The sequence below is a fragment of the Dama dama genome, chromosome 14, assembly GCF_033118175.1.
Source record: "Dama dama isolate Ldn47 chromosome 14, ASM3311817v1, whole genome shotgun sequence".
Taxonomy (NCBI): domain Eukaryota; kingdom Metazoa; phylum Chordata; class Mammalia; order Artiodactyla; family Cervidae; genus Dama; species Dama dama.
In genome coordinates, this window is record NC_083694.1 from 39,179,814 (window position 1) to 39,192,975 (window position 13,162).

The window sequence follows — 13,162 nt, forward strand, 5'->3', positions numbered from 1 at the left end:
GTGTCCGGGTGGGCATCATGGGTCTGGCCCGTGATGAATGCAGTTAGAAGAGATGTCCCCAGCTCCTCAGTACACTCTGTTGAAGAAGTGTAGACCTGTAGATGGTCTCTGGGGGAACTAGAACCACTAAGACGTATACAAAGTGGGTGCCAACTGGCAATGTGTGTTTTTCAGTCCATGCTTGCATTAGATTCTCAAAGGTCATGAACTCCAAAAGTCAAAGAACCCCTGGGATGGCAGCTTTCAGGGCCCTCCAAGGTGCAAGTCCTGGTGAGCAGGGCCATAGACATAAGGAACAGCTTTACCGTTTCCCTTAAACACTTCCTCTCTCAGAACACCAGTTCGCCAATCTGCCCAAATCCTGCCTTGTAAGCAAGCAGGTGCTTAATGCACATTTTCTTTTTTTCTTCTTCTTTGAAATGATACACCTTTGTCCAGGGAAGGAATTGTCTGTTATTCCAGCCTTCACCACAGCAAAAGGAGCCAGCAGGGAACATGTGTCTCTCACCGAAAGCCGTGGAGAACTTGGAATGAGTCCTTGGTTGTGGAAGAGCAAGGATGTGAGCCTTGGATCTGGGCAGACCCAGGTTCAGATGCCAGCTCCACTCCTGACTCCCCGGGACCTGGTGCTTTCAGTGAGGTCCCGGGTCACCAGGAGCATCAGCAAGCCCTGAACCTTGTTAGAAATGCAGAATCGACTGAATTGGAATCTGCATTTTAACCAGATCCCTGGGCATTCTCACACAGGTGAAGGTTTGAGGAGCATTGATCTGGGACCCTGGACAAGATCATTTAAGCCTGCCTCAGTTTCCTCACTTGTAAAATGGTGATTATGCCTACTTTAAAAGGTCATGTGATAAACGAGATAACGTATGGCCCGCGTTTAGCACAGTGCCTGGTACATAGGAGGTGCTTCGGTATTCATCTCCCGCCTTTTGGTTCCCCGTCTCTCCAGGAGTTTCCATTCTTTCCCAGCTCAAAAACTTCCTTTTGAAACTTGAAACCGTTGCAGTGCTGCGGTCGGACGATAGAGGGCACTCTCGACATTGCCATCGCGGAGAACACGGACACCGGATGCGCAGGCGGTGTGGGTCTCTCGTCCGCCCAGGGCTGGGTGCAGGCGTGCTGCTGCTCGGCTCCTGGGCAGGGGCAGTTCGTCAAGGGCTCGGAACAGAGCGTCCTGGATCTGAGCCTGCAGCCTCAGTCAGCTGGTCCCGCATTTGATCCGCCACCGCTAGTTATAAACAAACTGCCCGGCTTCTCCAAAACTCCGGAGCTCGCTCCCCAGGCTGGTGCGGAGGCGTCTCGCGCGGGCCGCTAAACGTTGATGAAAGACCCCTGGTCGCCGTTGGCCGTTTCGGGCTCCACGCAGCGCCCCTTTCTCCTGGTGACCCTGCGGTTCCGGTGGAATTTGGCGTAGCAGCGCAGCCCTGAGCGAAGAGAGGCAAGAGGGGTCAGACGTGAGACCAGCCAGTCCTCCCCACCTCTCCCCCCGCCTGGCCTCGCACCGTTTCACTATCACTGCCTTCTTTTTTCCTGCCCTACAACCAGTCCATCCCCCGCACAGCAGCCTGAATGGGTTTAAAAAAGAGAATCACAGACGGAGAAGAGTGAACAGATGGAGCACAGGAGATATTTAGGACCACGAAACTATTTTGTGCGATACTATCTATAATGGTGGGTACATGTCTAGTCTTTGTCAAAATCCCAATACAAAGAGTGAGCACTAATGTAAATTATGGACTTAATAATGTACCACTCTAGGTTCACCAGTCTTAAAAAGTGTACCACACTAATGTAAGATAACAGGGGAAACTGGGGGGCGGGGGAGAGGCATATGAGACTGCTGTATTTTCTGTCTAATCTTCCTGTAAACCTAAAACGACTCTAAAAATAGTCTATTAAAATTATTTTTAAAGGGATGCAGGGCTTCCCTGGTAGTGCAATGGTAAAGATTCTGTGTTTCCAATGCAGGGAGCTTGGATTTGATCCCTGGTCAGGGAACTAAGATCCCACATGCCATGCAGCACAGCAAATAATAATAATAAATAGAAGAGATTCAGATTCTGCCCTTCCCTATAAAACCTCCCGTGGGCTCCCTACTGTACAGTACACTGTACAAAGGAGATCTAAACTGCTTCCCCTGGCTTACAAGACTCTCTGGGACCTGCCCTGCCCCCTGTCTGCTCTCTTTACCTCCCACTCCTCCTCACTCTGTAACTCCAGCCACACCTAGTCTTCTCACTTTTCCTCATACACCCCACCATTTCCAGCCTCAGGGCCTTTGCTGTTCTCACAGCCAGAAATCCCTTCCTGAAGCTCTTGGCATAGCTGGCTCCTTCACAGTCCCTTCTCAAAGGGACCCTCCCTGACCACCTTATTTACAGTAGACATGCCCCTCTTGGCCCACCAGTGGGAGGGGTTCCTGCTTGGGCTGAATCATGGCCCATGATAGACATCCCCTGGCATACATGGGTAGGCGTGTTTTTCATTTCAGGCCACATCCTCCCGGGACTTCCCTGGTGGTCCAGTGGTTAAGAATTTACCTTGCAGTTCAAGGGATGTGGGTTTGATCCCTGATTGGGGAACTAAGATTCCACATGCCATGGACCAACTAAGCTCTCGCCGCAACTACCGAGTCTAAGAGCCACAATTAGAGAGTCCATATGCCACAATGAAGATCACGTGTGCTGCAACTAAGACAGCAATTCAGCCAAAAAAAAAAAAAAAAAAAAAGCCATATCCTCCTGATTCGGGGTCGGGGGTTAGGGAAGGAGGTGTCAGTGTGGTCTGAGCAATCTCTACATTTCCGGTTAGGAGTGACCACAGGGAGAGGGGCCATCACCAATTTAAGATCTGCTTATTTCACTGCCAAGAGAATACAGGAATTGCCATGAAGTTTGTCCTTAGGGGTCTAGAACCAACACCTGGATCACTGAGCCTTCAGATCTGTGGCCACACGAGTGACACTTGGGAGGGGCAGGGGATCATGAATAGGAGTGGTTGGTAGCCACAGAAGCCCTTCTGGAACCCTTCAGGCTGGCCTAGACTGCTGGACTTCAGCTCTGGGAATCCAACATTTCAGAATTTCTCAGAAGTCCTCAGGACTTTTGGTCCTCCTGAGGGTTCCTGGCATCACTTGGATCCCTCTGCTATAGCATCTGGGTGAAAACCTCTTCCTGGACCATCTTTTTTTTTTTTTTTTTTTAAACATTTATTTTTTTTTATTTGGCTGCATAGAGTCTTAGTTGTGGCATGTGGGATCTAGTTCCCTAACCAGGGATCGAATCCAGCCCCCCTGTATCAGGAGCATAGAGTCTTAGCCACTGGACCACGAGGGAATTCCCTGGACCATCTTTAAGGAGCTGTCATTTCCACTAAATTTCTTTGTTTTTTCCCCAGACTCTGAGTCTCCAGGGAGGAAATGAGAGTTTTGGCGGGACCGACCAGGATGGGAGGGACCAGGGAAATGAGCAGATGGGGCTTTGGCTGCACAGTTAGCTTTCGAAGGCATGAAAAGCTACCCCCTCCTAACTGAGGCTGAGGGGAGGAAGGAAGGATGGCTTCCCTGGCAGAGGGCTGCCCACTGAGCATCCAGCAGGGCACCAACTGGGCATGTGCAGCAGTAGGGCCACAGTCCCCTCACCTGGGCAGGCTGGACCTGGAGGTCCTGATGCTATTCCAAGCTCCCTGGAATGAAGTGCCCTCCAGCCTGCTATGCACCTCAGTCTCCTCCTTCGCCAAATGGGCCCCCACTTTGCACACAGGCAACAGAAGGTGGCTTCTCAGCATCTCCACCCCTGCCTACCTCCATCCCCTCACCTCCTAGCTCATCCCTGCCTCTCCAGTCCTGCCCCGCACAGTCCTGCAGCCAGAGTGAGCTGGTATACTCAAAAGTCAGACTGGGTCATTCCCTTTCTTAAAACCTACTGTGAGACTTCCCTGACGGTCCAGGGGTTAAGAGTCCGCCTTGCAATACAGGAGACGCGGGTTTGATCCCTAGTGGGCAAACAAGGATCCTACATGTGGCGAAGCAACGAAGACCCGAAGCAGCAAAATCATAAATACTAAAAAAAGAAGAAAAAAAAAAACCTGCCCACACCTTCCCATGATAATGTAAATGAAGTCCTGATCCTACCCCCCAACTTCTCCCACCTCCTCTTGTGCCAGCGTGTGGCTGCTGTGTGCCAGGCGCACTCGAACATGCCAGCCTTGCTCCTGTCCGAGGTCCTTGCCTTCGTTCTGCTACTTGTCTGGGACTCTCCCTTCCTACCCCACTTCTCATCTTCAGGTGGCTAGTTCTGCTGTCCGCTCCTGTCCATCCTTTCTAAAATAACTCCCAGGCCAGCCTGAATTACTGTCTTCACAGTTCTACTCCTTTTTACAGACATCTAATTATTTGCTTGTGTGTGTGTGTATGTGTTAGTCGCTCCGTTGTGTCCAACTCTTTGCAACCCCATGGACTGTAGACTGCCAGGCTCCTCTGTCCAGATAATTTTCTAGGCAAGTATACTGGAGGGGGTTGCCATTTCCTTCTCCAGGGGAATCTTCCCAAGCCAGGCACTGAACCTGGGTCTCCTGCATTGCAGGCGTATGTTTTACCATCTGAGCTCCTCGGGAAGCCCAGTTATTTGCTAACTGTCGCTCATCTCACTAGAATGGAATCCATGGGTGGAGAACTTGTTGGTTCTCTTCACCCCTGAATCCCCAATGTCTTGATCAGAACTTGATACACAGTAGGCACTCAGGAAATATGTCTTGACCAACTGGACAAATGAATAATTGGACTGAAGCAGCTTTATTGCTTTCACAGCAGATAACTTTGAAGCTAATGTGAGCAAAAAATACGGCGTGTACCTCAGGACGGTCCACAAAGGGACAGAGGTCAAACCCCTCACCCTAGAGAAGTGAACCTTGGAGGTGGGATGACATCCAGTAATTATTGTGCATTTTCGGTGTTTTGTTTTTAAAAGAGTACTTGTCTCTTAGATGTATATATGGAAATATTCACAGGTAAAATATCTACATTCTTAGGAGTTGCTTCAAAATCCTATTGCCAAAAAAAAAAAAAAAAATCCTATTGCAGTGGGGGAACTGGATGAGGCAGAGGGGACAGCACAGATTGGCCGTGAGTGAGAACTAGTGAAACTGGATGATAGGAAATGGGGGTTCTTTATACTATTGCGACGACTTTAATATGTATTTGAACATTTTCAGAATACACAATTTAAAATATTTCCCCCACTTTTCTACCTATATAGGTTTGTGAAAGTGACTTAACCTTTCTGTGCCTCAGTTTACTTTTGCGTGAAATGGGGAGAACGATAGCTCCCATCTGAGATGGTTGTGAGGATTGAGGCGCTAACAGGTAGAGTGCTTGGCACACAGCTGGGTACATCTAGGCACACCTGGGAGGAGGGACACCTCTGCTCCACGTGGGAGCTCAGAGCTTGCTCAGAGGAGTTCAGAGGGAGCCAGCTGGGTAAGAGCCTCCTTCCTTGGGAAAGTGCTGGGAAATTCACTCCTCACCCCTTGTTATCACACTTGGAATGTCTCCCCTGGGATAGAATTCTGGTGTGAAAGCACCAGCCTTCTCAGGTTTGATCTTCTTTTAAAAGATACGCTTCTCTCTCCTCCCTTCTCCTGTCTCCAGATCATGGGAGATCATACCAGCTTGTATTTCAAGAGGTGAGAAAAGCAAATCTGAGCAACGATGCCAGGAATGGAAACTAAATGAATTCACAGATTGGGAAAGCACCGAGCGAAGCTGTTCCTGCTGGTGTCTTCAGTTCCCCAGGGATCCTCTCACCCCCTTCGCTGCCCACCCCTGCCTCGAGGAGAATGGGAGGTGGCAAGGTTCTCGGTGCCGAGGGAGCCCCCAGCATCTGGCCTCACCTTCCACGCACATGCAGTCGTCAAAGCATTTGTTGTTCAGGCCTCGGTTGTGGGGCGTGCAGAGATGCTCCCGGAGGTCGCAGCAGGTCCCTGCCCACATGGCAAGCACACGCGGTCAGCCGTGACGAGCAGACCCTCCCCGCCGCCCCATACATGCTCCCACTGGACAGGAGATCCATCATCTCCATGGCGGGGCTGCCCCTGGCAGGGTGGACCATCTGGTGCACAAGGCTCCCAGGCGGAACCACCGATGGATGTCCCGGCCAAGGTCCCCAGAGGGCGGGCGGCTGAGACCCTAGACGCCCCAGATGGGCAATTGATTGATCATGGGAGGAGGAAAGGCACTGTTGATTCCCCACTGGGTGGAAAGGCTGAGGGGCCGCCAGGTGTGGAGTCAGCGTGGAGCTAGGAGGGGCCGCAGGGATCATGGACGCCAACGTCCTCTTTTGACAGATGGGGAAACAGAAGCCCCTGAGATGCAACCCCAGGCACAACCTCACCCACCACAGAGCCAGCTCTCAGAGCCACTGTCCAGTTGGCCCAAACTTGAGCCTTTTCTTCCTGCTCTGGGTGGAAAAACCGTTTGGAAGGGAAACAACTTGTCAGGGAGCTGGTGGTCTGGTTTACACAATGCCAAATGATTCAGTTGCTGTTTTGTAGAATATTCTGGCTACTGAATTAACAGGAGCCAAGGTGTGCCAGTCGAGTCTCTGCCCTTGCAGTCCACTGGCCAGGAGAGCAGTTAGCCTCCAGCCCCCGCTGTTAACACCTGCAGGAGCCTCCTGGGCTGATGATGTCACACTGGGCAGAACAGCCCGGGCAGTGACTGGCTGCCAGGGCCTGGCTATTTCTGCCCAGTGGGGGCCTCTTGTAACAGGGAGTCTTTGTTCTGGAGCTGCCCATTGGGCTGGCCGAGATTATATCAGACTCCTGTCCATTCCTCCTTCCTCCCGCTTTTATTGTTCACAGGCCTTATCCCCCACCATCCCCAGAAACCTCCTGCCCTTCTAACTCCAACTTGGTTTTGGCTTCCCAGAAGTCCCGAGTGACCCAGTCGAGGGCCAGCGGTTTAGACCATCCATCCAAACCCCAGGCCCCTGTTCTCAGACTGTCTTGATGGGCTCAGCTGCTGAACAGGTCAGGATATCATCACCCACAGGAGCCCAGCAGTGTCACGACAGGATGAGGACAGAATGAAGCCTGATAAGACATTAGGGAGAAGTTGGGAGAAGGGTCATCCTGACTTAAGGCAGTGTGGGACAGCGGTTCAGAACAGCAGACTCAGGTTGGAGCCACTTCCGAGCTCTGTGATCACAGCTGAAACACTTGGCCTCTCTGAGCCTCAGTTTCCTTGCCTGAAAATTGGGAATGACAGGGTCTCTCTCTGTCTGGGTTGCTTTAAGGATGAAATAGAATAAAGTATGGCAGCAACTCTCATTAGAGTGGTTGTTATTATTTACTATCCCTAAAGGATCCTGCTCATATGTCTGGGAACACCCACCCGCTCCCACCCCCACAACAGTTCCCCCAGCGCCCTGCCTAGTGCCTGGAACACAATGCTGGTTTGGTACCTGGCAGGCAGTCCTGGTGATGGTCGCAGGGCTCCCCTTTAGCTGGTGATGTTTCGTTCCCATCACTGGAGAGTTTGCCACGGTGTTTCTCTGGGGAAAACAGGACCTGTGGTCAGAGGCTGAGGCTCATCAGCGCAGAGATTAGGCACTGGATGCCAGGGTCAGAGTGCTGACACCACCACTTCCACAGTGTGGCTTGGGGAAGACATGAAGCCTCTCTGCCTTAGTTTTCCCTTCTCTAAAAATGGGGTCAGAGGACTCCCCTGGCAGTCCAGTGGTTAAGACTCTGTGCTCCTAATGCAAGGGGCATGGGTTCTATCCCTGATCAAGGAACTAGGATCCCGTATGTCAATGGAGTGGACAAATAAAAGCGGGGGGGGGCTTCCCTGGTGGTTCTCTGGTAGCTCAGATGGTAAAGAATCCGCCTACAATGAAGGAGACCTGGGTTCGATACCTAGATCGGGAAGATCCCCTGGAGAAGAGAACGGCAACAAACTCCACAGAGAATTCCACAGAGCGAGGAGTCTGGAGGGTCATGGGGTCCCAAAGAGTCAGACACGACTAAGCTACTCACACACACTCCCTAGTGGTTCAGTGGTAAAGAATCCACCTGCCAAAGTAGGAGACGGATTCAATCCCCGGGTGAGGAAGATCCCACAGCAACTAAACTGGTGTGCTACAACTCCTGAGCCTGTGCTCTAGAGCCTGGGAAGCCACATCTACTGGAGCCCGCCTGCCCTAGAGCTGGTGCTCCCCAACAAGAGAAGCCACCGCAGTGAGCAGTCCCCAGGCCTCAACTAGAGAGTAGCCCCTGCTCTCTGCAACTAGAGAAAAGCCCAGGCAGCAACAAAGACTCAGCCAAAATAAATACATAAAAACAAAATTTTAAAATACTTTTAAAAAAGGCAGAGGGGATCAACAGAACAGACATGTTTTCTTTCTCTTCAGGTTAAAGGAGTAGCTAGTTGGAATCCATCGGTGTGCAATGAGCATTTGAGAGCAACATGTCTATTTCAGGTACTTGTTTCTTTATAGACTCCATGCCCCTCCCCAACTTGGACATCTGTAGGTCAGGCTGGGGTCACCAGGCCCCTATCCCAGGGCATGGTGGGGGAGGGGAGGAGCCCAGCAGGGGTGTGGAGGGGTGGGCAGATGTACCTTTCTTCTTTGTGGATGGCCAGACCTCAGGCTTTAAGTCTTCATAGTCAGTCCAGTCGAACAAGGCCATGTCCAGTGTGGGCATCACCTCCCCGTCAGGCCTGGGGTGAGCCTGCAGAGGAGGGTGGAGAAGAGGGAGCCTGAAGATCCCAAAAGGCGGAGGAAGAAAGGTGGGGCCCCAGGATCAGAGGGCAAAGGAGGGGCTCCTCCTAGGCCAGCTCATGGCGTGTTGGACAGCCTGCAATCTCAGCCTGGGGAATTCGAGATGGCCTCCAGGACTCGGGCTCCAGCAGCTACCTGGGCAGTGTCTTCCCAGAGCAGCCACCCCCAGGCAGGACAGAGCCTACAGACAGCTGCTGCAGTCCCCAGGCTCTCTGCGGGTGGGGACTGGGGAGGCAGCGTGTCCGCTCAGGAGGAAGCCCAGCTGCTCGCTCCCCTGTCCCTTCTCTCCCCTACAGATGTCCTCAGTTCTCCATGGCATGGCACTGCTGAGGCCACGCCCATAGTTCAGTTCTACTCTAGACCCCCCCGGCTCCACCTTTTGTGGTTTCGGGGCTGGATCTGTGCACAGTAGAACGTGGGCAAGAATGGCTCAGCGGTAAAGAATCCGCCTGCCATGCAAAAGCCACAGGAGACCTGGGTTCGATCCCTGGGTCAGGAAGCTCCCCTGGAGGAGGGTACAACCTACTCCAGCATTCTTGCCTGGAGAATGCCATGGACAGAGGAACCTGGTGGGTTACAGCCCATAGGGTCACAAAAAGTGGGACAAGATTGAAGTGATTGAGCATGCAAGCACGCCATAAGGCTGGATTCTCAACAGATGGGCTTCAGGGAGCCCTTCGACGGCATGGATAACCGTGGATTTGTTGGAGATGGTTTATCAGGATCTCAAGGGAGTGCAAGACTCAAAAAGAGAATAAGGAAGATCTGCTTAAAAAGTTTTACTTCTTCTACATGTATTATTTTATTGGTCATGTTTAATGATTTTATTTTGAAAAAATGTTCAAAGCTACAGAAGAAGTGCAAAGATGCACTTCGTGTTAATTGCAAGAATAAATACCCTTTGTCTAGACTCACCAAGGGGTTTTTCCTGGTGGCTCAGTTGTCAAAGAATTCACCTGCAATGCGGGAGACCTAGGTTCTATCCCTGGGTTGAGATGATCCCTTGGAGAAAGAAATGGCAACCCGCTCCAGTAGTCTTACCTGGAAAATCCCATGGACAGAGGAGCCTGGTGGGCTACGGTCCATGGGGTAGCAAAGAGTTGGATATGACTTAGCAACTAAACTACCATAGACTCACTAATGGTTGGTGTGTTTGCCACATTTGCTTGCTTGCTCCCTCTCTTTTTAAAGGTCTGAAGCAGATGTGTCAAAGTGTTAACTAAAGCTTGTTAATTCTGGATTGTGGGGACATGGTTTTAGACATTGTTATTCTCTGTCCTTTGCGGGATGTACAAAATTCTTCCCCAAAAGCCTGCCTTTTCTGGTTCAGAGACCAGTGTGCTGAGCTGGCACTTGATTCCTTGGCATTCCATAGAATGAGCCCCTGGACCACTGCCTGGACAGTGGCAGCACTCCCTGGACAGTGGGCCTGCTGGCCGTAGCTGGGCTGGATGGGCATCAGGAGAACCAGCTTCCATCCAGCCCCATGGGCCTGGACCATCTCCCTCCTGCCCCTGTGCCTCAGTCTCCCTAAAGGTACTAGGAGGGGTTTGCATGAGGTCATCCCAGGGACCCTTCCAACCCCTTACCTGGGGCCACAGGGATGTGACGGGCAGGATCAGTGATTCTTCGGTGGCAGGTGCCTCAAAGGTGGTGAGGTAGAGTATGGTGGGGGCCAGGCTGGTGGAGGATTCCTCCATCAAAGCATCCGGGGACTGGTCTTCTGAGAGCTCCGCCTTCTTCATCAGGGAGCTGGGGCCTCTGACCAAGGCTCGGCCTGAGACAAGGAGCAGGGAACACAGCGACTTTATCTGCTCATCACCCCCATCGGCCCACAGCAGGACCCGCATTTTTTGCTGCGAGCTAGAGGGCAGCAGGAGCCATAGGACAAGTTACTGGCTTAACCAGCATCCCACTGCCCACCCTCCTGGGGAGGGGGCTGGAAACAGGAGGCTGGGGGCACAATAAGGGGGAATGTCTAGGATGAACTTGCAGTGTTGCTGGGGATTCTCCCTCTAAAACAACATTCCAGCAAGTCCAAGTCCAGCTTGACGGAGTGCAGCCAGGGGTGTAAGTGCAATGAATGGAAACCAGTAAGATTAACCATGGAAGGTTTCGTGGAGGAGGTGAAGTTTGTAGGATTAACCATGGAAGGCTTCCTGGAGGAGGTGAAGTTTGAGTAGGGGAGTAAGGTGATGAGGCTGAGAGGCATTGCAGAGGGGAGAGGCCTTTGAGAAGGCTGGCAAGTGAGAGCTCCCTACGTGGTGATGATGACCCTGCTTGCTGAGCACACGCTGCAGCTGGGACCATGTTGCATGCTGGGTCCTGCTTTACAAGCGTTATTTCACCTAACCTTTGCAGGAGCTCTGGGAGGTAGTTACTCTTTCAGTCTCATCTACAGGGAAGGAAACTGAAGCACAAGGAGGTTAGGTGACTTGCCTGAGGGTGCACAGCCAGTGAGTATTGAAATCTGAATTCAAACCCAGGTCCATCTAATACAGAATCAGTACTTTTAACCACTGATGCCGCCTTCCAAGATACATGGGCATGGGGTAGGATGAGTGTGAGGGGGAAAGCGTGCAGGGTTGGGGGGTGGTCAGGAACCAGCTTCCCTGGTGGTTCAGTCGGTAGAGTCTGCCTGCAATGCGGGAGACCCGGGTTCAATCCCTGGGTCAGGAGGATTCCCTGGAGAAGAAAATGGCAACCCATTCCAGTATTCTTGCCTGGAAAATTCCATGGACAGAGAAGCCTGACGGGCTACAGTCCATGGGGTCACAAAAAGTAGGACACAACTGAGTGACTAACACACACACGCACACGGGAACCAGGAGGCTTCAAGAAAAGCTAGAGGGCCCACGCTTATCCTTGCCTCTTTTTCTCAGACAAGAACTGACTTTAAGGTTGGTTGGGTCCACTGGGGCCACCCCACCGTCCTGAGATGAATCCAGCCTGAGCTCCAGATGGCCACTGTCCCCTCCTCCACTCACTCACTCTTGTGGGAGGGCCTCGTTGGTCCACTGGAGCCGGGACTAGAGCTGGGCTGGGCTGAGTCCATGTAGGGTGTACGCCTTCCAGTTTGGCATCAAGGATGTTACCACCCTCACATCAACCTGACACATGATCCCCGGGGGTGGGAGGCTGAGAATCTAAGCTGGGTCCCCCTCTTCTGACTGTGTTCGGCCCACCTGAGGGGTTTCAGTGGGCCTGGCAGGGTAACAAGCCTCAGTTGTTTGCAGGAGAAAAGGAGGCTGAGGCTCCATCACCCACTTCCTGCAGAACCCCACTCCCATCCATGCCTGTGGCACTTGGCCCGCCCCTAGAGGCAGTCTTGTCACATGAAGAGACTTGAAGCCAAGGCTGCCTGCCTGGGCTCTGGCCAGGGGAGACTGGAGAAGGGTCAGCTGGTTGGAGCTGCTGGAACATGTTTGTTCTGGAGAGTCTGGAGCTCACAGCGGATTTGGGAACATGAAGGGAACGTGAAGGAAGGTAAGGAGGTTGGACTCTTGAGAATCTCTTGGACAGCAAGGAGATCAAACCAGTCAATCCTAAAGGAAATCAACCCTGAATATTCATTGGAATACTGATGCTGAAGCTGAAGCTCCAATATTTTGGCCATCTGATGCAAAGAGCTGACTCATTGGAAAAGACCCTGATACTGGGAAAAATTGAGGGCAAGAGGAGAAGGGAATGACAGAGGATGAGATGGTTGGATGGCATCACTAGCTCAATGGACATGTGTTTGAGCAAGCTCTGGAAGATAGTGAAGGACAGGGAAGCCTGGCATGCTGTAGTCCATGGGGTCACAAAGAGTCGGACATGACTGAGCAACTGAAAAAACAACAAAGAAGGATGGGGAGGAAACTCCATCAACAAACAGGGCAGAGGCAGGAGAAATAAGGACGTGACTGCTCTCCTTGGGTCAGCCGTGTCCAGGTCAGAGGACATGGATGGACTCAGCATCGAGAGAAAGTTGAGAATTAACTATTGAATAGAAACAACCACTGCTGCTGCCCCTGCCAAATGACAAGCATTGTTCTAGGTACTCCGGATAGCAAGATTTCTCTGAATCTACTGTGAGGATAGAGGGGGCCATGCCCTCACTTTGCAGAAACCAAGGCACAGAAAGGTGACTTGCCAGGAAGTCGTGGAGCCAGAATCTGAACTGGGGCAGATCTGGCTTCAGAGCCTAAGCTCTTGGCCTCTGCTCTATGTTTCAGCACTGATTAAGTGATGTGCTTGGAGTGATGTGCCAAATTGTTCCATCTCTGTTCAGGACTTACAATAGGATGGATTTAGGTCAGACACAAGGTAGAACTTCCTGAATCAGGAGGATGATCTATGGATAAGACTGAGCTCCTATGGCCACATATCCTTCT

The 13,162-nt window shown here is 51.9% G+C and overlaps 1 protein-coding gene across 1 annotated transcript in view; it reads right to left on the reverse strand.

Annotated features, from left to right (window-relative positions):
* Positions 1–233: 233 nt before the first annotated feature.
* Positions 234–13,162, reverse strand: part of DRAXIN (dorsal inhibitory axon guidance protein) — a 35,656-nt gene continuing 22,727 nt past the window's right edge. Inside the window, exons 5-9 of the mRNA XM_061159776.1 lie at positions 10,376–10,563; positions 8,625–8,736; positions 7,467–7,556; positions 5,896–5,985; positions 234–1,430 (exon numbers count right to left, since the gene is read on the reverse strand). Of these exons, the coding sequence (XP_061015759.1) occupies positions 1,318–1,430; positions 5,896–5,985; positions 7,467–7,556; positions 8,625–8,736; positions 10,376–10,563 (593 nt within the window). The 3' untranslated portion in view covers positions 234–1,317. The remainder of the gene's footprint in view (positions 1,431–5,895; positions 5,986–7,466; positions 7,557–8,624; positions 8,737–10,375; positions 10,564–13,162) is intronic.